At 47.9% G+C, this 22,991-nt stretch overlaps 2 protein-coding genes and 1 pseudogene across 2 annotated transcripts; 1 reads left to right on the plus strand and 2 right to left on the minus strand.

Moving 5' to 3' along the window:
- Nucleotides 1–1,827: 1,827 nt before the first annotated feature.
- Nucleotides 1,828–8,937, plus strand: LOC125516031 (F-box/FBD/LRR-repeat protein At5g53840-like). Its single transcript, XM_048681513.2, has 4 exons — nt 1,828–1,871; nt 7,115–8,000; nt 8,171–8,320; nt 8,431–8,937. Exons 1-4 carry the CDS (start codon nt 1,828–1,830, stop codon nt 8,848–8,850), a joined length of 1,500 nt encoding a protein of 499 aa, XP_048537470.2. The 3' UTR covers nt 8,851–8,937.
- Nucleotides 8,938–9,532: 595 nt separating this feature from the next.
- Nucleotides 9,533–17,423, minus strand: LOC125516398 (uncharacterized; annotated as a pseudogene).
- Nucleotides 17,424–17,576: 153 nt separating this feature from the next.
- Nucleotides 17,577–22,681, minus strand: LOC125516399 (uncharacterized). Its single transcript, XM_087528989.1, has 2 exons — nt 20,415–22,681; nt 17,577–19,648 (listed from the first exon to the last, which is right to left on the minus strand). The coding sequence occupies exons 1-2, from the start codon at nt 20,615–20,617 to the stop codon at nt 19,057–19,059; spliced, it is 795 nt and encodes a 264-aa protein (XP_087385115.1). The 5' UTR covers nt 20,618–22,681; the 3' UTR covers nt 17,577–19,056.
- Between the last annotated feature and the right edge of the window lie 310 nt (nt 22,682–22,991).

Raw genomic sequence — 22,991 nt, forward strand, 5'->3', positions numbered from 1 at the left:
CCTTCATGTTGCAGGACTTCATTAATTGCCTGGTAGGTTGACAAATTTATAACTCAGGTCGTTGAAGGAAATAAACTTGACGGACTCAACAAACTATGTGTGTGGTCTGCCATCCTGCAAAAACTGATTGCTTGCATTTGGCATGTGCCTTGAAGGACCGAGATAGATGAACATGCCAAACACGTGCTACCACTGTCATCGAACATGGCTCATATTTATAAATAAACAATGGAATGACATTCAAGTAAAATAGTAATTTGATGCAGTACAATTAGCAGATCAGAGCAAATTGACAAGTTTCAGATACTGGATCCTTAATGAAAGGTCTTTGATTTTGTCATTACTTCCAAATATCCGGTTTTTAACGAAACGTACATTTAGCAAGCACACAGCAAGATCACAACCACTTTGACCAAATACAGAGCCTTAATTAATATACTAATTGCACATTACACAGAAACTAAACATCAATGATGCTCTCGCCAACTTATGCAGCAGATACGCCACCATTGTCAGACAAGATAAACTCCAGGTCAAATATAGATGACCATATTGCAACCAAAAGCACCCTACTACATACCACAAGTTTGTTTTGAAGTTGTAGCACAACCTTAATCGGCACCATCTCCAACCCTTGACCATCTCCAACCCTTGACACATAAGGCAGGTTTCCAGCATACACATAAAGAAGCTAGCAGAGTAGTTGTGATAAAACCCAAGGGCTCGAAACGCACGATATGCATGATACACGGAAAATCAACTATCAGGTCTCTTTTCTCCCATGGGTCGGTTACTAATATTGACCTCAAACACTCACTTTTGTTTGTTTACCAAATTGCAGTACAAGAGTAAATACATAGCAACACAAAAGCATGCACTCGTTTTATCTCTTAAACCCTGTGTCCAAATCTTTAATCGTTTTCACTGTTGGAGATTCCTTGCGTCGAGATCTTTAAAACTAGTTTCCATATTGATAGGCTTTAACGAACCTTTTTTCATAAAAAAATCGGACAAAAAGACCGAACCGGGAGCACAAATATTTTCCTTTCGGAAAGAGGCACGACTGCCCCTCTCGCAGAAGCAAATATGTGTGCCTCTCACGGAAGAAAATAAAAGAAAACACATTTTTTTTCGTTTCCGATAGGCATGACTTAGCCTCTCACATAAGAAAATCCGTGCTTCTCGCGGAAGGGGAAAAAAGAAAACGTGTTTTTTTTGTTTTCAAGAGGCACGAGTAAATCCATGTCTCTCACGGAAGGTAAAAAAGGAAAATGCGTTTTCTTTCCATTTTCAAGAGGGACGACTATGCCACTCGCAGAGGCAAATCCGTGCCTCTCTTGGAACAAAGAAAAAGAAAAATAAAAAACACATTTATTTTTTGTTCGTGCATCTCGTGGAAATTTTATTTTGTTTTGCAAAAAAAATAAATTGTCAAAAACCTAAGAAAGACCAAGGCAAAACCGAAAATCAGAAAAAAAAAACCTAAAAACAAAACTACCTAAAAGGCCCAAAACGAGTGTGAAAAAATAAAAACAAAAATAAGAGAGAGCACCTAGAACGTGACACATGGCGGCGACTGAAAGCACGCCAAAGCCCACCCTTGATGATCACAAATGAACAGGGAGAAGGCCGAGACCAGACTCTTCCTGCTCGGGCCCAGGCCCACGCGAAACCCTAGCAACTGAGCGAGACCAAATTCATTTTAATACTGCTAAAAAAACAAAATCATTTTATCTCAGTTCACACTGGTCGGAAGGAAGGGCGCCACCTGCTCCACGCCGCCGCCACCCTCCTCCCCCATCGCCGTTGTCGCCGTCGCCCGACGCCATGGATCCGCCTCTCTGGGTCGAACAACTCATGCACTCCTGCCTTCCGGCTGTCATTGCCGAACGATCGAACGAGAGAGAGAGAGAGAGAGAGAGAGAGAGAGAGAGAGAGAGAGAGGAACTAGCTTGAGGGCGAGATGAACACGGACAAACTTGGAAGGGTATTTTGTGCTGCCGTAACTGCGCAGCTTTTCCGTTTTTTCTCTTTCCTTATTATCTGATTACAATCGCTAGTCTGCCCTTCCGGTCCGGCCGCCATGATCCGCGTAGATCGCGCTGCCCCGCGATCACGTCCATAGCGAGAGCCGGGCGACCAGGAGGGAGTAACAGAAAACAGAAAGGAAACAAGGAGGGCTCGCTACATGCGCCTCCACAACCAACGTGCATGCCTGGGTCACATCCGACCCAGCTGCACCGATTATTTTAAACGGAAAACTATCTAGCCTGTAGACGTGAGCTTATGACAAAGGCTAACATTCTCCCCTCTAAGCTCAACGTCCTTTGCTGATTTCCTTGACACCAAGCTTCTGACGCAGCTCAATGAACTTCACACGCCCAAGTGCTTTTGTCAATGCATCGGCCACCTGGTCATCAGATCCCACATGATCAAGCTGCACCTCTCCATGTTCAACACAGTCTCGGATGAAATGGAACTTGACATCGATATGTTTGCTTCGATCATGATGAACGGGATTCTTCGCCAGCGCTATTGCAGACTTATTGTCAATCAAGAGCCTGAACGCACCAGCTTTTTCTCCCTTCATTTCAGCAAGCAGACGATTTAGCCATAGGCCCTAGCAAGTAGCAGACGCCGCAGCCACGTACTCTGCCCCACAGGAGCTGATTGCCACAATCTTTTGCTTTTGGGAAGCCCATGTAACAGGATTACTGCCAAGGAAGAAAATCTGACCAGATGTGCTCTTACGATCCTCAACGTCGCTGGCGTGGTCACTGTCACTATAGCCCAGCAGCTCACTTTTCCCTGAACCACGCCCATAGCAGCACCCATAGCTCAAAGTACTGCGCACGTACCTAAGTATCTGCTTCACGGCTGTCCAGTGAGTGACTGTAGGCCTTTCCATGTATCTGCTCACTATTCCAACTGCATGAGTGATGTCCGGTCTTGAGTGCACCAGGTACCTTAGGCTACCCATTATGCTGCGGTACAGAGAAGGGTCGACAAGTTTTGCAACGTCATTCTTCCTCAGTTTGAGCCGACACTCCATGGGTGTCTGACATCCATGGCACCCTTCCATTCCAGCAGCTTCAAGAATTTTCTCTGCATAGCTCCTCTGACACAGGGTTATAGAATCATTGGATTGAGTTACCTCGATGCCCAGATAGTAGCTCAAGAGACCGAGATCACTCATTTTGAACAGCTCTTGCATTTGATTCTTGAACTCGCCGATGGAAGTCTTCCTGGTGCCGGTGATGATGAGGTCGTCTACATACACACCCACTAGCAGAAATGAGTGTGCATCACTGCGGCGATACACGACATGCTCCAATGGGCCGCGCGTGAACCCCAGCGTGCTCATGGTCTCGTCCAGCTTCGTGTACCAGGCCCTCGGAGCTTGCCGCAGCCCGTAGAGCGCCTTCCGAAGCCGTAGAACCTGTTGCTCCTTGCCGACGGTGACGTACCCCGGCTGCGCCACGTACACTTCCTCGGCGAGGTCACCATTGAGAAAGGCGGATTTTACATCCATATGGTGCACCTCCCAGCCGGAGTGCGCGGCGAGCGCGAGAAGCAGCCGCACGGTCTCCATCCGTGCCACTGGCGCAAAAACTTCCTCGAAGTCCACGCCTTCACGCTGAACATAGCCTTTCGCCACCAAGCGGGCCTTGTACTTGACGATGTTGCCGTCGGGATCGCGCTTGACGCGGTACACCCACTTCAAGCCAGTGGCTTTGTGGCCAGCCGGCAAGTGGGCGAGCTCCCAGGTGTTGTTCTCGCCTATGGAGTCCATCTCCGCATCCATTGCTGCCTTCCAGGCCCCGTCGCTAAGCGCCTCAGTGATGCCGCGCGGCTCCTCTGCCATGAGCAAGCACTGGTCGTGCTCCTCCCATACAGCCTCATGTTCTGTGTCGTCGAGAACATCGGAGAGGCGTCGGTACCGTATAGGTCCGGAGTCAACGTCGCGCCCATCATCATGCGTGGGCGGCGTGGCCCAACGCATCTCCCTCGCTGCAGCCGGCGTGCAAGGCTCGGTCCGTGACATGCCGGGCGCCGATGCGGCCGGCGTGTCGGCGGAGTTCAGCGACGACCCCAATGGTGGTGTAGAGGGTGGTGATGCTGCGCTCCTGGGTGCAGGTGTAGGCGAGCAGCCCGTGTCGAGCTCGTGCACACCATGGTCATTTGCATAGACCACGGTGAATGTCGTCGGCGCAGGTGGCGTGACCGCGCCCTGTGCATTCCAAAAGTCCATGGCCTGCTCTCCTCAAATAAAGCATCACGTGTGACTTGTACCTTTTGTGTAGCCGGATTGTACACACGATAGCCTTTGGTTCCTTCCTCGTAGCCAATGAAGATCATTGGGGTTGATCGATCTGAGAGCTTAGTCACTTCAGGGCCAAACTTCTTGACATGCGCCACACACCCAAACACACGTAGGTGCAGCACACTTGGCTTGTGGCCGTGCCAAGCCTCATACGGCGTCACCCCGTCCAAGCTGCGTGTGGCAGCTCTGTTGAGCAGGTACACCGCAGTCTTTACTGCTTTAGCCCAGAAATACGACGACACGGCCATGCTTTTGAGCAAGCAACGTGCCATCTCGACGACGGTCTGATTCCGGCGTTCAACCACTCCGTTTTGCTGAGGGGAGTATGGGGTGGTCGTGTAGTGTTTGATGCCCAGCTGCTCGCAGTATCCTCTGAACTCAATGGAGTTAAACTCACCGCCCCGGTCAGACCGGAATGCGCGAAGCCTGCATTTTCCCTCCTTCTCAGCCATTGCCTGCACTTTCTTGAACTTCTGATGAGCTTCATCCTTGGATTTCAGTAACTCCAACCACATGTATCGGCTGTAATCGTCAACTATCAGCAAGAAATACTTACTGCCCCCCGGTGTGGTTGGTGTGATTGGCCCACACAAGTCTGTATGAACAAGCTCAAGGCCTTTCTCTGCTCTGTATCCGGCCACTTGAGGAAAAGGGGCACGGTGCTGTTTGCCCAATGCACAACCATCACAGTACTCCTCGACGCGGTCAATGACCGGCATCCCACGTACCATTTCCTTCGAAGACATGGCTCGCAAAGCTCTAAAGTGCAGGTGTCCCATCCTAGCATGCCAGCGCCAGGTGACATCTTCAGTCTTGGTGAGGAGACAGGCCGGGGAGTCAATGCTCAGTACGCCCGTGTACAATCTGCTCGCCGTCCGTTTGACGCGAGCCAGGATGCGCCGGCCCGGATCTTGGATGGTCATGATCCCATCTTCAATCCCTATCCTGCATCCACCCTCATCCAACTGCCCTACTGAGATGATATTGCTTCGTAAGCTGGGAATGAAATAGACTTCAGAGAGAGCACGTTGATCACCATTCTGGCAGCGAAACACAACAGCGCCCCTGCCCTTGATAGCTACCAGAGAGCCGTCTCCGAATTTCACTGTGCCGTGTACACCTTCATCAAGTGTGGAAAACATGTTCCTCTTCCCAGTCATATGGCTGGACGCCCCTGCATCATAGTACCAAAGGCCATCGGGTGAAGGCACGGGAATTACTTTCTCCTCATTCAAGAACACAGCTTGGGGCACCACTAGCTCAGGTGTAGAGACGTTGGTGACCACGGCCATGAGCAGACCCTGATCGTGTTCGTCGCGATCTTCGCGGACGAGGTTAGCCTGTTCCTTCTTCCCTTGTTCCTTTTGCTTCTCAAGCCATGACCAGCAGTCCTTTTTCCAGTGTCCGACCTTGCCGCAATAATGGCATTTGCCTTTCTTCATGCCGCCTGAGTTGCCGGATCCTCCCACGCCGCCGCTGCCCGGCGCAGGTCTGCCACCGCCGCCGCCGTGAGGTTTGAGCTTGCCCGGCGACTTGTTCTTGCCTCCGCCGCTACCGGACGATGAACCGCCGCCGCCGCCCAGCTTCTCCCGGGCCAGCCACTCCTCATGAGTGAGCAGGAGGCGCCCGGCGGTATGCGCGCCGTCGTCAAGGTCATAGTGATCCTCACATGCAGAGAAGCGGCCGACAAGCTCCTCGATGGATATGGTTTTCAGATCAAGCAAGGACTCGATCGCCATGGCCATTGGGCGGTACCGACGCGGCACCACTCGAAGAAATTTCTGGACTGCCTTGTGCTCGGTGACGGGGTCGCCGTACAGCTCCAGATCAGCGACAAGGGCGGCGAGCCGCAGCCCGAAGTCCTCGACGGACTCCCCATCTCTGAAACGGAGATCCTCGAACTCCCGCCGGCGCACTTGCGCCTTGGCTTCACGGGCGCGCTCACTGCCCATCCGCATCGTCTTGATGGTCTCCCACGCCGTCTTCGCCGTGTCCTTCGCGGCCAGCACACGCATCATCTCTGGCGGAACGCCGGTGAGAATGATCTGCAACGCGCGCTGGTCGTCGTTCTCGTCGGCGGCGGCGTCGGTCACCGCGGACCAGACGCGGGCGACTTGCAACTTGACTTGCATCACAAGCGCCCACTCCTGGTAGTTCATGCGCGTGAGCATCATGGACGCCCCCGACTCCTCTCGTACCATGCGCTCCACCACGCGGTACTCGCCGCTGCCGCTGCCGGTGAGGCGCGCGAGTGGCGCCTTGGATGAAGGCGTCTTCAGCGGCGACTTCGTGCCGCTCTTGTTCTTCTTCTCCTCCTCGCTATCCGACATGGTACGCCGTGGATCGGACACCGCCGGCCACCGGAGAGTGGATCGAACACCACGGCTCTGATGCCAAATGTCGTTGCCGAACGATCGAACAAGAGAGAGAGAGGAACTAGCTTGAGGGCGAGATGAACACGGACAAACTTGGAAGGGTATTTTGTGCTGCCGTAACTGCGCAGCTTTTCCGTTTTTTCTCTTTCCTTATTATCTGATTACAATCGCTAGTCTGCCCTTCCGGTCCGGCCGCCATGATCCGCGTAGATCGCGCTGCCCCGCGATCACGTCCATAGCGAGAGCCGGGCGACCAGGAGGGAGTAACAGAAAACAGAACGGAAACAAGGAGGGCTCGCTACATGCGCCTCCACAACCAACGTGCATGCCTGGGTCACATCCGACCCAGCTGCACCGATTATTTTAAACGGAAAACTATCTAGCCTGTAGACGTGAGCTTATGACAAAGGCTAACACCGGCCTCCCCGGTTTCCGCCACCGCCTCCCTCTCCGCCGCCACCACTGGCAAGGACGGCGGCGGCGAGGACCGCATCAGCGCTCTTCCAAGCGACCTCCTTTGCAACGTCGTCTCTCGCCTCCCCGTCAAGGATGCTGCCCGCACCGGCGCGCTCTCCCAGCGCTGGCGGGGCCTCTGGCGCGCCGCCCCGCTCGTCCTCGACGACGCCCACCTCCTCCCGGACGCCGCCGCGGCGTCCCGCGTCCTCGCCTCCCACCCGGGCCCCTGCCGCTCCGTCCGGCTCGTCAACAACCTCATCGACGAGTCCAACAAGGACGCGCTCCTCGCCGAGTGGCTCCGCCTCCTCGCCGACAAAGGCGTGGAGGATCTCATCCTCGCCAACGACCCTTGCTCCCGTGGAGCGATGCCCGTGCAGCTACCGCCGTCCCTCCTCAGCTGTGGCGCCTCGCTCCGCCGCCTCTACCTCGGCGTCTGGCTCTTCCCTTTCACCATCGACCTCCGGCGCGGCCCCGGCGTCTTCCCCCACCTCCAGGAGCTTGGCATCTGTCACGGCATCACCCAGGAGCGTGACCTCCAGTACATGCTCGCTTGCAGCCCCAAGCTGGAGATCTTGGCGCTCATCGGCACCTTCTGCCTCCCCGACCGCGTCCGCGTCCGCCACCAAAGCCTCCGTTGCGTGGTGCTCTGGCATTCTCTGGTGGACGAGGTCGGCGCCATGGCCGCCCCGCAGCTGCAGCGGCTCATCATCTACTGCACCAACTCCACTGGGCCTGGAATCGGAAGGACCATCAAGGTCAAGATAGGCCGTGCTCCTCAGCTCGCCGTGCTCGGCTACTTGGACACGGCCAAGCACGTGCTTGAGATCGGCAACACCATCATCAAGGTCGTCAAATCTCTTTGGTCATCTTTGAGTGGTAGCTTGGTTTGACTTGCATTGAATTAGACTATCAATTTGAGTGATCTTTCCTTTTCAAAAAGATAAAATGTGCGATCTTTGAATGATAGCTGCCTTGATTTGCACTGAGTTGAACTATCAATTTGATCGCTTTGCAGGCTGGGGTGACAAAGGTTTGCCCAAGTACAGTGGTTCCAAGCGTCAAGGTGTTAACTCTTAAGGTGCGATTCAGAGTCGCTGCTGAAGTGAAAACTTTGCTGGGCTTCTTGAGATGCTTCCCTGAAGTAGAGACCTTGCACATTATGGCTGTGAGTTTACTTTTTACCCTCTATGACTTTACAATTTGCGTCATCACCATTTTCACTGCTTGGTTTGTTCCACCTTCCACTGAACTGAATGGCGCGCTTTCATTTTGCAGTCCGACAATGACACCGACTACTACGAGGACCATGGCCAAGTCAAGGTAAGGGACAGGCTCAGTTCCACCTTCTGGCAGCGGGTCGGTCCGATCGGATGCATGGAGTCGCGTGTCAAGAGGGTGGTGTTCGATCAGTTCACCGGGTGGACAAACGAGGTTGGGTTCCTGAAGCTGGTCCTTGGGAGAGCTGTGCTGCTGCAGAAGGTGACAGTCGTGCTGGCCCGTCCGGATTCTGCGGCGATGAGTGAGGCCATGCGCAAACTGCAGCCGTTGGCTTCCAAGAGAATGTGGGCCACTAAGGTTGTGGACAATCTTTCCTTTGAAGTCTGTGGGCGCGTGGCAGGTCATTTGTGTTGGTACAAAGAAGCATCTGATCTTTCTATCAGTGACCCGTTCATTTCTATGTTAGGGCTGCACTGATGGAGCATTTCTTAGAAGCTAGAGCATTGCCGTTTGGCTGTTTGAGTGACTTATTTCTATGTTAAGGCGGTACTGATGGAGCGTTCATTGGCGTTATCGTTTAAATGACTCGTATCTCTGTATGAATGTTAGTGATGCATCGTTCAGTTAGCAGCCCTTTTTTGGGTGTTGGAGATTTAGGGTGCAAAAGACTTTCATATCTTGGATATGCAGTTACTGTGGCTGGTCCTTAACGTTGCTATCTGAACGATAAATATTGTGTCTGCACTCGAGGTGATTTCCACATGTTGGTATATGCACTCAATGTAATTTTCATGGCCTGACTCTGCTAATGTTGCAATTTGGCAAGATTTATACTCAGTTTCAATGCTCAACGCGCTGGTTTGTCGTAAGTTGTGGAACAGCTCCTGAGAATTGCTCAAAGTTTCAGACTCCCTATAAGGGATAGAAACTTTGATAATCCTTCTACGCCCCTTCATGCACTCTCGTTACATTTTCAGTTAAAATGGATCAGAACTGACCATCTTATCACTAATTCACCGTCCTTAGGTCCACCTGTAATGCACTTATTAATTATAATTCAGCGAACAAAAATTGAACAGAAAGCCCCCTGTTCTCCATGCCAAATTTTGAAGCTAAATGTTCAGAAGCATGAATCAATCAAAACAATGATCCAAATGGTCTGAAACTTTCCCATCTTACTCATATATATGTATTCTTCAATTTCTGGGTACTTTTCAAAAATTTCTGAAACTGCGAAATTTCTGTCAAAATACAGTCAAATTTTGAAGACAACATTTGGGCATCATTTTGACCATACTAGGACTCGGATCAACCAACATACAACACACGGAGAATGAGCCTTCAGAGCGCCTCTTACCTACTGCCCTACTGATTGAACATTGGCTTCAACAGAAAAAAATAACAGCAAATATGTTGCTTTTATGTGTTTCTCATCGTGAATTCCAGTGTAGGTTGGAATACATAGGGCCATAAATAGCCATAAAGGAAATGGCACCTTCGTCTTGCAGGACTTCATAAAGGCCCTAGTAGAATAAAACATTTCTAACTTAAATCACCCGATGAGCACACTCTCGCAATAGTAGATGATGGATTGCCACCATGAATGGGCTAAAACATGTTAGAAAAGCTGAATTAACATGGGCAAAAGCATGCTACAAAAGCTGAATTATCATAATCTGTCCGTCACAATGCAAAGCACGGTCGGAGTGTTCTAAAACAGGAAACATAAAATAGTACTCCCTCCGATCCATATTAATTGTCGCTACAAAGTTGTATTAAAGCAGCGACAATTAATAGGGATTGGAAGAAGTATCTCTTTTAAGACATGATGCACATTCCAAACACACGCTACTACTGTGAACGAACCTGGCTCGGATTTATGAATAAACAACAGTCTGACATTCAGATAAAATAGCAATCCGATGCAGCACAATTAACAGAACAGAGCAAATTGACAAGTTCCAAATACCTGACTAGTTTCATTCCACACACTTGCACGTGCAGAAATAGCAGGCGCGTCTATTAGCAGGCATACAACAAGTTCACAATCATTTTGACTTAATACAGAGCCTGGATTAACTTACTAATTGCAGAGGAACCAAACATCGGTGATGCTCTCACCACCTTATGCCGCAGACACACCGCCATTGTCTGATGAACTCTAGGTCAAATGTAGATGACCACATTACAACCAAAAACACCCTACTACTCCCTCTGTAAACTAATATAATAGCGTTTAGATCACTAAAGTGGTGATCTAAACACTCTTATATTAGTTTACAGAGGGAGTACATACCAAAAGTCTATTTTGAAGTTGCAGCACCGCCTTAGTAGGCACCATCTCCAATCCTTAGCACATCAGCCTGACCTCCAGCGCCTTGTTCCATCAACTCCTCTTTAGTACCTGTCCTATCTCAAAATTATGCACAACCGTGAAGTAGAAAACACATGAAGAAGCCAGCAGAATAGCTGCGATAAAATAATAGGGCTTAAATAGACAGCACACATGATACATGTATAATCAACCTTCAGAACTCTTTTTCCCCGTGCTCCATTTAGCAGAATTGACCGCAAACACTCACTTCTGTTGGTTTAACATTTGTCATTTGCAGGTAGTACAAGATTTTATATAGGTATATATGTAGGGTGAACTGGTAGGTCAGCGTTCACCTTATCAAGAGCAAAACAAAGGCATCCAATCATTTAGAAATAATCATAGAAGAATTTAAAAGAGTTGGCTGAGTGGCAACAGTGCAAAAACTTTGTATCTCCAGAATTCCTGCAGGTCATTGTTCAAACTTTATAGAAACATGGGTGCCCTATCTCTAACTTAACTTGAGAAGCTCATTTTAAAATCAAAAGGTTTCTGATAACAAGCTTCATGAGATCTTTTTTCCCATTTAATATACAGGAGAACATTTGTGGTATGAATGGCTCAGGATTTTATTAGCAAATACACCAGGTATGCCTCATTATATATCTTCATAAGTGTACTGATCACTAATAAAGTAATAAGACTTTTCACCTATTATATCTTGCCAAAGAGAAGTGAAAAAGATTGCTTGACTGCAATAAATGTTTGCAAGGTGAAACAATCAAAAGGTGAACTGGTAGCAATGTCCTGATTTAAACGGTAATGCCTTCTCCGTTAGTTTGGCCATAAAAAACAGAAAAAATGCTGCGATATATTCCATGAGACCTCCAGGATGCAACTCATAGGGTGCAAAATCCTTTCTTTAACTTATATGATTACCTTAAAGTGGGACAAACAGAACATCACAATTATCTTCTGGAAAAAGTGACAACTACCAGATTCTGTAATCAAGAATTACCAACCACAGTAATAACTATCAAGCAACAGAGAAGCTATGAAGCGAAGGAAACTAGGAAACAACAGGAAATTTATCACTCCATACCGTCGATGATGACAAAAACAAGGAAATGCCATCAGTTGTTTCTACTACAATGTGCCATTTCCATGATTGAAGCTGAATTGTGATGCTTGAATTATATGCGTTACAAATACTATAGTTTGAATTGTTCTGATGTCAAATAGAATACAAATAGAGTATATGCAAATAGAGAGAGAAAATAAAGCAGGGGATATTGCTGGAGTTGGGTGCTTTTTCTGGGGCTGGAAAGGTAGGGTCAGCCCCGACTTTACCTTTAGGGGCTTTGTTTTAGATACCCCTGCTGGAGATGCTTTTAGGGGTTCTGTCAGAGCAGTGCACCCTAAAACCCCAATAAACTTTTAAGGGCTGCCCTTAAAATTATTTTAGGGTCTGCCCATTTAGGGATTCTGCTAGAGTTGCTCTAACACAGTCCATGATGGCAAGCCGACAAAAGATCACTCCAACTCCGGGATGGGACAGCTCGCCATTGTCTGGTGTTGGACGAGAAGACAAAGGCGGCCAATTTTTCATGCCATTAGAATCACAACTCCTTCCAGAACATTCATTAAGGAATTAATGAAGAATCACCAATTTCGTTTTGCTCATATCATATACATGAGATGCACTGGTAGTAGCCATGGATCATGTTTTTATTTGAAAGGGTAAAGATCACCACATAAGGCCTTTCTGCCTCCTTATATCTATTAAAACAAAAGCAGACAAGATAAGGCCCTACAACTAGAATGAATGTTGCCGACGTAGGTGAACAGAATTTCCAGCTTGTATCCCTTCTTAGTTGTAGTCTATTGTTTTTTACAATGTCATGATGCCTCCAAAAGTTTACTCATGGTGTGCAAGATCCTTTCTTTTACTTGTCCGATTAACTTAAAAACAGACAAATCAATAAAGGACTGCTATGTTCCTGAGTTTGATTAGCTTTGCACAAGGGCATAAAAAGTAACAACTACCAAACTTTGTAATAAGAATTACCAATCACAATATTGAACTACCTAGTATCAGACAAGCTGTCCAATTAACTATGAAAGGACTGACATGACTAGGGCGCGACAGAAAGCTTACCACTTGTTACTGTCGGTGACGATAACAACGATGGTGGGAAGTTACTATATGGGTGGCCATAATGTCGACTACATATTCTTGTAAGCTGGAATGATTCCGTGTCCAGTGTGAAATAGTTTGGCTCATCCCAGTAGTTTTCCAACTGAATCAGGAGCAAGCACTTGTCCACGAGTAAATTGCACAAAACCATCACTTTAAAGGCTAGGTTTGCGAAAAACACTACAATACATTTTTTTTTGCAAAAAACACTATGTCTTCAGTAATGTTTTTGCAAAAACCACCGATCGGCGGATTTGGCTCTATTAAGCACGCTTATGACACTTGGGGCCCCTTTTTGCCTACGTGGCGTAAAATTTCATGCTAGGTTAATTTTAATCTAATTTTACAAACTAGTCCATACTTTTTACACAGACACCCCTAAAGCAAAAAGAAAATATGCAATCAGATCCTCGCCACAGGTTGGGGCGGTCAACGCAGCCTGCGTTGGGCACCTCCTCGCGCAGGAGGCCAAATCGCGGCAGCGGCGACATCCCTCGCCGGATCCCGCAGCCGGCGCTGGGCGCATCCTCGCGCTGGAGGCCAATCGGGGCGGCGGCGTGGCGTACCTCGCCGGATCCAGCAACCGTCGATGGGCGTCTCTTCGCGGAGGCCAAATCGTCTCTTCGCGGTGGCGCGGCCTCCCTCGCCGGATCGGGATGTGGCGGCGCTGGGGCAGAACGGGGCGACAGAGCAGCGCGACATCTCTCGCCGGAGGTGCGACGCCTGGAGCGCATGCGCGCATCGCCGTCTGCAGCTCATGTCGAGGGGCGCGGGGAGCGTCGGGGCCTGCTCGAGGTCGGCCCTTACCCGCCTGGATGGTGCATGGCGGCGGTGGCGCGGTTGAGCAGAGGCGGGTGCAGCTGGCAAACGCTGGAGCGCGGCGGGGCAGGAAGGTGAGCACGGTGGCGGCTGGCGGATGGTGGTGACCGGCGCCATCGAGGCAGTTGACTGTGTGGCAGGACATGGCAAGGGGCTGGGCAGCACATGAGAAAAAACTTGCGGGTGTTTTAGCCATTTTACCCGTCTAACGCTGTCTTGGGTAAAATGTTATGCCACGTCACCAGGTCCTATTTGTCATAATCTTACTTAACAGCATAAGATCCGCCGATCAGTGATTTTTGCAAAAAGATTACCGTAGACGTGGTGTTTTCTGCAAAAAAATGTATTATAGTGTTTTTCACAAACCTAGCCTTCAAAGTGATGGTTTTGTGCAATTTACTCCTTGTCCACTGAATCTGCGAGCATGTATGAAGGACCTGGTGAGAGTGAGATCGTCTTCTCCAACTGCCACTGGACGGAACTCTGGCCATTATTTCGCCTAATGAAATAACTGAGGTCAGGTGTCTTGTCTGGTAGCACAAACAACCCAGCAATGCCCTCCCTTGCCTCCACTGTGGTGATATCTACGCTGCTTCCGACTCCATTTGGGAGGTCAACTATGGAGAACTCCATCATCCGAGTGTCAAGCACGAGCAATTTTTCGCTCTGGTTGGAAAGCCAGTAGAAGCAACCATATGCATATGCGTAATGCCGAAAGTTGAAGACGAACATTTTCCATGTCCATGATTGCGAGCCATCAAACAAATCGCTCCAACTTCGCGATGCAACAGCTCGCCACTGTCCAGTGCTGGAATAGAAGACAAAGGCGGTTAGCTTAGTCGGACACTGCACCATCCAGATCACACTGAATGACGTCTCGTCGTCATCGCCATGGGGGCGATGAAGATCTCGTAGTGACGCTGCAGTTTTCTCCGGAGCATGTCCTCCAACAAAGCGGCTAGGTCGTCGGGGATTGGGGGCAGCAGAAGGTACCGGCGGTGCAAGGGGTCGCACATCACTATCTCCGTGAAGAAGACTCTGCCCCGGACGTCCCTGTCGAGAATGACACGGCCATCGCGGACGTCCTTTAAGTGCCACTCGCGGTCAGTGGCAGGGAGGAAGGAGAAGGTGAAGTAAGCGACGACAGCGACGGCTTTGGCCGCCGACGCGGAACGGTAAGGATCGGTTGGCTGGAAGCCCTTGTATGCGTTGATGAAGCCGAGGAGAGGCGGTGCGTGGAGCTTGCGGTACCGCCGGAGGAAGGAGCGGTCGGCTACCACGCGATGGAAAGAGAAGCAGATGGTGGAGGCGCGGACGAGGTCGGTCGGCGAAGGAAGCCAGAGGAGAATCTCCGCCAGGAGCTCGCCTGGGATCGGCAGCGAGTCAATATCCCAGGCGCTCTCCAGCATGCATATAAAATATCCAAGGTTGATAATATAATAGCATGAAACAATCAAAAATTATAGATATATTGGAGACGTATCAATCATCTCCGGTGAAAAACCGGTAATTTATTTATATTGCAGATTGCGTAATATAAATACATCTTAATGTTGCAAAATTAATAGATTTCAAGAAGGTGGTTCGAAATCATTAGTGTGAATCTCAAATTGCTAAGTATGACATCTTGAAGACAGGGAGTAGATCTCGCAACAATAGAGAGTATAATCTAATGAAATCAGTAGATACTCACTGCTAATGCCTATGTCATGACTTAGTAAAATGTGTGGAAGAACACTTTGTAAAGCAATCATAATGTCGAAATGACAAAATATAGGCTCTATCAGTAGTCATCGATAATCTACATAGGCAGTAGATCCATATGACTATCATGTGATCTCAAGCATCAATTTAAAGAAATCACCTTAAATTTTGCATCCGTATTTGCAAGAAATTGAAAATCTCAATTGCAAACAGATGTATTAATCTTGACATATGGTTAACATGGAAATAGATACATCATAGAAATATTCCGGAATACCTCGTACTCAATGAAGAAACAATACTGCAGAGATACTGAATTTATCTTTGCGGCCGTTGAACTCGCGAGCGAGCGAGGTCGTAGCAAGGCGCCGATAGAATCGCTCCGCCGAAAGCGTGCTGATAACGTGTTCGAACTAATCGAGAGGCAAATCGAGAGAGACAACAATGAATCGAACTATATCCTTTTATTGATGATTGACATGATATATATACAATGGTAACAGACACGATGGTTCCCTAGAGGTGTCTCCATGGGAACCGTCGTGGACGGTTGTTGGCCTTTTGGAACCGCTCGTGCGGAGAGATGGGAGCCGGGATTATCCCTAATAACCATAAGGGTTATTATTTAACAAATATGTCGAGGAGGACGCGGCCGTCACAGACGTCCTGGACGTGCCAGTCGCTGGCGGGGGCTGGGAGAAAGGAGAAGGAGAAGTCGGCTGCGAGCGCCGCGGCGCTGGCTGCCGGTGCGGAGGTGTGAGGCGGGGCCGCAGGGTGGAAGCCTTTGTGGTCGTACTCGAGGAAGCCGAGCAGGGGCGGGGCGTGGATCTTGCGGTACCGCCGGAGGAACGCGCGGTCGGCGATGAGGCCGCGGAAGGAGACGCAGGCGGCGGAGACGCGGGCGAGGTCGGATGGGTCGAGAATGCGGAGGAATATCTCCATCGATAGCTCGTCAGGGATCGGCAGCAAGGCCATTTCTTGCTCGAGGAGATGGACCACGCGAGTCTCTTGCTCGTCCGCCGCGCCGCCGCCCATCCCGCCGCCGGAATCAAGCTCGGTTTGTAAACCCTAGCTTTGGATTGGTTTGGCTGAGACGGGAATGTGAGGATTTGGGGGAGAACGATGAGGTGAGGTGAGGCCCTTTTTGCAAATGACCCACCCAACGCCAACGGAGGTGAGGTGAGGTGCCCTGCACATTACACTGAGACCAATCATGCCCCTTGCTTGCACATCCAACGGCCAAGTCTCTCCAAATTGATTAACTTCATTATGCAGGATAGCTCAACTTGGGTAACATCACCTTTTCGTGATTCCTGTCAATAGAAAAGTTCACTGTGTACCGATCAAAAAACTTATTATTAAGGTATTATTCCTTCAAAATTATACATCAGTTCTCCCGAAAAAAAAGAAATTGTACATCAGTCAAACATTAAATAGGAAACCAATCACACAATCGAAATAGAAAAGAAAATGGACCGACTAATCTTCACACGACTGGATTTTTTGCAGCTTAGATTTCCGGCACCCCTGTTGTCATCGATCCACCCACCGCCATTCATGGTCGGCGTCGTCACTGCGCTGCCTAAGCAGCCTCCTCCGTCAAGTCATCGTCGCCTTGGTCATCCCTCTAAACACCGTTATATGTGTCGGGATGCATCACTAACACCCTTACCTGTCAACCCTTTGTCTCCCCTTTGTCGGCAATGACATGCCCAGCAACGTCGTCCTTGCTCTTGCTTGGCCGTGTTTCCTACGAGAACAAGAATTGGCGTTTGTGGTGTACTTGTTTTTTTAACTGCATTTGCCAACAGTTCGGCTGAAGAAAGTCAGCATCACTTTTCTCACAAAATCTCTTGCAAGAAGAAAATGATCTTCAACCTAGACTTGTCGGGTTCTATATTCGTTTCAACATTATAGCATGTAGCCTATCACCAACACGGAAACGTATCTGGTGCACCAAGGTAATTGGTGCTACCAGTGCACCGAACCTCGTTGCACATTCAAAATGTTCAAAAAAAAATCAGAGAAAATTTAGTGCATCAATACAACATAAATGTATGTTGTCACAAAAATTCAAAACAATGGTCAAGATACAAAAATGACGAATTTGACGTCAATCTGCTAATGGGCCAAAACTGAAGCCCAACTTGTGTTATGTACTATTGACTATCAAATTTGTTATTTTTGTATCTCGAGAAATGTTTCAAATATTGATCTAAATTTTTGTGACAACATACATTCATGTTGTGTTAATGCACTAATTTTTTCCTGAATTTTTTCGAACATTTTTTAATGTGCAAAGGGTGACTGGTGCACCGGTAGCACAAATTGGCCCGGTGCACCAGATACATCACCGACACATAAGTTTATAAAGTGTGCGGAAGGCTGTGGGAGCATTCACCTCTCACTGGATGCCAATGATGTCCACCCACTGACGCCTTCTCCCTTACGGTCATCTTTGGATGCACCCCTGCCGTGTCGGCCACCCTTAGGTTGAATCGCCAGATTGAGAAAACAAGGGGAGAGGGAGAGAGAGGGTGTGGAGGATGTTGCTTTTGCACGTGGGAGGTATGGTCCATTGTGGTGTGTTTGTTATTTCCCCGAACCAAATTTCCCAAAAGAGAAACTAAACAACCAATTGAGACGGCGCAAATCCCAAAAAGAAAACCGACATTGGATCCTTTAGGGGGCGGCAAGTAACATGCACGGGTATGAAGTGCTTGGATTTTTTCTTTTTTGTGATACATGACAAAGTTTTCTTGACTTGCAAAATGTCATCACCATATGACATTCGTGTAAATCGTGGCAAAAAACAAAATCGATGGTCAAAAAACGCAACACACTTTGTCAATGTTTGATACAAAAAATTCAGATTTTTTTGTATTTTTACTGTTCACCCGAAAACCGACAATGGATCCTTTAGGAGCATACTTGTAGTTGTAGTCATGCCAAATATGTGTTACCAAATTGATAAATGCCTATCAATTTCCCTGGCATTCGTACTCTTTATCATATCGTATTCTTATAATTTCCAAGCACTTGCAGAGTCTTCGCAGAAAAAAAATGAAGTCCAGGTCCACGCTCTCCCTTCTCATCCTGGCGCTGCTGTAGAATGATGACACGGCGCAATTGAAGGTGATCATCTGGACCCGTGAGACGACACATTTTAGTAGGTTACTGTCCCCTCCTTTGTCCTGTAAGCTGATTTAGTGTACGCTGATTTCAGTTTACATTTGTTTTAGTATTCAAGTATATTAGCTTGTTTCTCAAAAGAAATGCTTCCAGCAAATTATTTGCAAAAAAGTGTGTTGATACAAAAAAAAAAGAACTAGCAGAAACAAGTAAATGCACCTGGTTAATTTTTTTGCAACAATTTAAAACTTAGTATCAATTGCATGTTCTCAGGAGTCACAAGCAAATGGCACTGCAGTTGATGAACAAGCAGACTTCATGCTACTAGTTGAAGATATCATATGAATAACTCCATATATACAACATGACACCTGGGCCATGCCAGGCATCACGTGGTTACAACATTACCGAGACTAACTGATCAGGAAGGGAGCATCAGGAGCCTGAACTCCATCTGACAACTTCTAAACATGCAGGTACATTCATACTGCTGGAGCCTGGAGCGACAGAGCAAGCACTAGTTGTTTCCAATCTCCATGAGCAACCAATCCTTTCTCATGTCCATCGGGAGTGCCATGAGACACTCAAATCGGCGATCATCACGGATAAGAGCACTGTAGGATCTCAGAATATCGGTACGGGCTAAGCCAGGTATGCCTCTGAGTGCCTTGAAGATTAATTCAGGGGAACTTGAATTTGGCACTTGCAGAAGCACAGCTGGATTGCTTTCGCCAACCAGTGAGATAGGCACATCATTAGTTCTCGGCCTCGTAATGACCTTAGTAACTTCCACTTCCCGGCCCAGTTGACTGGTTCGCCTGTTAGGACTACCTTCATCATCAGTTTGACCAACAACCTCTGCTGGTACCTCTTGACAATTCCCACTATCAGTCCTTGCGCCTTCTTTTGCTGCATTATCTCTGGAGCATGTGACAATAATTGCATCGGAGTTCTGAACAACACCTTTCTTTTGTGGAACCCTGTTTTCGACAGCCTCCTTCATGTCCTTTAGAACGAATGGACGCAAAATGGCTTGAACCTTCAAAACAAGGGCCCTTCTTTCCTCTTCAATTTGTTGTTCCTCACCTTCTTTCCCAGATTTATCAAACCTTTAAAGAAGATCCTTGTCAGACAGAGGCCAAAAAAGTAATACACTGAATATTTAACGAGTAGCTTAATTGTTACAAAAATATATGAATGTTACTCCCTCCAATTCCCTTATACAAAGCCACTATCAAACATAACATGCCAATATACAATAGATTTGAGCATAATACAAAATGTTAAATATATGATAATATGTAATGGACAATTTAGCAGCAGTACTGTAACTTCTACATACAACCACAGGAGAATGTATGTTCCAAGAGTAGTGCTTAAATAGTAAAATCCTTGCAATTATGAGTTTGCGCCACATAACTGATAGTAAAAGAATTTTTATTCCCCTAGTTTAACAGATACTTCAACATTAGTTTGATCACAATGTGTGCCTCTTAGGACCATTCTACCTTTACAAATCCAGATGATGTCTTGGCTGGAACAACAATCCACATGTCTATTCTATTAAATTCATATACAAATCATCAGTATTTGAGGAACAAGACTGGGACAAGCTTTTTCGGACGGAGGGAGTAACAGTTAAGAAGCAAATGCCATGCAGAGTAAACCATTCTGGAAGACAGATAACGTTACATCAGAAAATTCAGGTAACTATGAATACAATCAGTAAATGCAGTTTGGCATCACAACAGGAATATGGGCACAAAAAGTGCTTCTAGCTCATGAAAAACATGAATGAGATATAGAATAGCATGTATAGAATGTGCACAAGGTAAGGGGTGGTCAGCGCTTTGAGTGTTGACTAGCAAATCATACCATGAATCAAATTCCTCACGCGATGAGAACGCATTAGGAAGAGCAAAGTTCAATAGCGACCATAGCTCTGCTAGGTTATTTTGAAAAGGTTCCCTTATCAAAAGGAGCTTATGATCCATTGGCTGGCGCTTTACCGCCTCCAATACTTCACGTTCCCATTTCTTCAGTTGACAGCCCTGGAAAAACAAGCATGGAAATGGCATGTAAATAAAAGAAGGGATAAATGATAAAAGGATTTGGATTTAGATATGTGTTTCAGGCGGGAGAGCCAGAGATTTCCCGCGCCTTCCCCCCTCGCTCGCTCTCCAGCGAATGATTTGGGCCTCCTCAACTTTGCCATTCACTAGAGCATAGGCCCGTGCGTACTACTAACGAACCCTAAACTTTGAGCCCATGACGGTACATATATAGAAAACACACACAAGAAAATTTTATCGTTTACATCAAAATAGCCTCTTTCAGTTCTCAAAGAAATCATGGTTTTTCCCCTAAGGCTGCGGCCTAGGGTTCTCTAGTCCTCCGGCGAACTTCGCCGTGAGTTACTCTCTTCTATCGCCTGAATCCCCATTGTCTTCCGTCTCTTCTCGGGCTGATCCAGGGGTCAGCTAGTCTGTCTTCCCGGCCTTGGTTGGAAGAGGACGATCTAGGGTTCCGGGCAGAATCTCAAGTTTTGGATCTCGTCCCCATGGCGAGTCCGATTGATGGCAGTGGCTTTCGTGAGGCGGGAGTGGATGGCGCTGGGGATATGTTGGATCGCCTCACTCTCCAGGATAACGAACTCGACGACCTCGTGTGGGAAGACGAGATTGATGCACCAGAAGTTCGACCCAAGTGGCTGGCTTTGTGCCGCCTGTTGACAACCAGATCTTTTAGTCAGGGTGCTCTGATCGGCGACATGAAGGCAGCTTGGAATCCGGCGCAGCCGGTGGTTTGGAGAAGGATAAATTCTAATCTATTTTCTATTCAATTCAGTTGTCTTGGTGACTGGAATAAGGCCATGCATAAGGGACCATGGGATTTCAAGGGCTACGCCCTAATTCTTGCTGAATATGATGGATTTTCTAAGCCAGAAAAAGTTAAACTTGATAGGCTAGAAACTTGGGCTCAGATCCATCGGCTACCTGATTGGCGTTCTTAACAGCAAAAGCTTCCTGCAAAACTTAGCGAGCCGTATAGGCGAGGTGCAAGAAGTGCAAGTAACTCTCCCCAATGGCTTTGTGGGGGAGTTCATTAGAGTTCGGATCAAATTGGATGTAAGCAAGAAACTTACTAGAGTGGTCCAGTTTACAAAAGCTGGTGAGACAGAAAAATATAGGGTCAAGTTTGAGAAATTACCCACCTTTGTTATGCTTGTGGAATGATGGGGCATTGGTATGAGGAGTGTGGATCTGGTGAGCATGATACAACAAAGTTCGAATGGGGCCCTTTCATCTTGGCCGCAAGAGGCAGTGGTACTGGGGGCGGTCGGGACCGTTTCAGTAGGAATGGACGTGGAAACTTTGAAGGAAACGACCCTGGGGCAGGACGAGGCCGTGGCCACGGTAGGAGGGGTGGCCTGTTTGGTGCCGGCAGGCACCCACACACAAGCGGGTCTGGACTGGAAGGCGAAGAAGACCCCATTACTGGAGATGTGGAGCGAGAGGATGGTCCAGAAAAAACAATGAAAGAGAAGATTGATAGAGATGCTCAAGTGTGCAGTTCGGGAGGGGAAGTTATTGCACAATATAATAGGAATTTAAGCTGGCGTCACAATGCATTAGAAGCCTTGGATGGGAAAGACAATGATGATGGTGAGAACAGCGGTGACACCCTTACACTAGGGAAAAGGCTAGCTAGTGATTCAGTTTCTGTATCTAATGCTGCTAGTAGAGTTCACATCAACGTACAGTCATAACTGGTGGATCCCAACACGGCTATTGTCCCGTTGGGCAATTTCACGGTCATAGCTAGTCACTCCGAGAACAGTACAGGGGAGCCCTTAGGTGATGGAGGGTCACCACAGAAAAACGCCAATAGGAAGAAGCTTAAAGGACAAGATGGAATTGTGGTGGAAGTGAAAACAATAACTGGAACGGCGGCCTCCGAGAGTGAGGACCACCGGACGCAATGAGTAACATGTGTTGGAATTGTCGTGGGGCGGGCAATCCTGCGACAATTCGAGAGCTTCGTCTACTGACGAAGCGTTTGGCCCCCACCATCCTTTGTATCCTCGAGACACAGATTGAGGGAACGAGGGTGGAGAATTTTTCAGCTTCTTTAGGTTACAATAAAAGTTTTGTTGTTAGTAGTTCTGGTAGAAGTGGTGTCTTAGGAATTTTCTGGAATGATATAATAAAGTTGGAAGTTGTTGGTTACTCAAAGTATCATATTGATGTTGAGATGGATGGTATTGGTCATACTCCTTCAAGAGTAACTTTTGTTTATGGTGAAGCGCAGGTCCAAGACAGATATAAAACATGGGACACTTTGAAAGGAATAGCCAGTGCTAGCCCTCGGCCATGGATGGCGATTGGAGATTTTAACGAAGTACTACATCTTCATGAGCACAATGGAATTGGGAACCGGAGCCAGGCCCAA

The sequence above is a fragment of the Triticum urartu genome, chromosome 6A (assembly GCF_056163025.1).
Source record: "Triticum urartu cultivar PI428250 chromosome 6A, HENAU_Tu73, whole genome shotgun sequence".
Classification (NCBI taxonomy): Eukaryota; Viridiplantae; Streptophyta; class Magnoliopsida; order Poales; family Poaceae; genus Triticum; species Triticum urartu.

Coding starts and splice junctions, on each gene's coding strand:
- LOC125516031 (XM_048681513.2), top strand. CDS start 1,828: ATGGATCCGCCTCTCTGGGTCGAACAACTCATGCACTCCTGCCT. Junction 8,001..8,170: donor TCGGCAACACCATCATCAAG/GTCGTCAAATCT, acceptor ATCGCTTTGCAG/GCTGGGGTGACAAAGGTTTG. Junction 8,321..8,430: donor AGACCTTGCACATTATGGCT/GTGAGTTTACTT, acceptor TTCATTTTGCAG/TCCGACAATGACACCGACTA.
- LOC125516399 (XM_087528989.1), bottom strand. CDS start 20,617: ATGCCATTTCCATGCTTGTTTTTCCAGGGCTGTCAACTGAAGAAATGG. Junction 19,649..20,414: donor CGTGAGGAATTTGATTCATG/GTATGATTTGCT, acceptor TCTTCTTTAAAG/GTTTGATAAATCTGGGAAAG.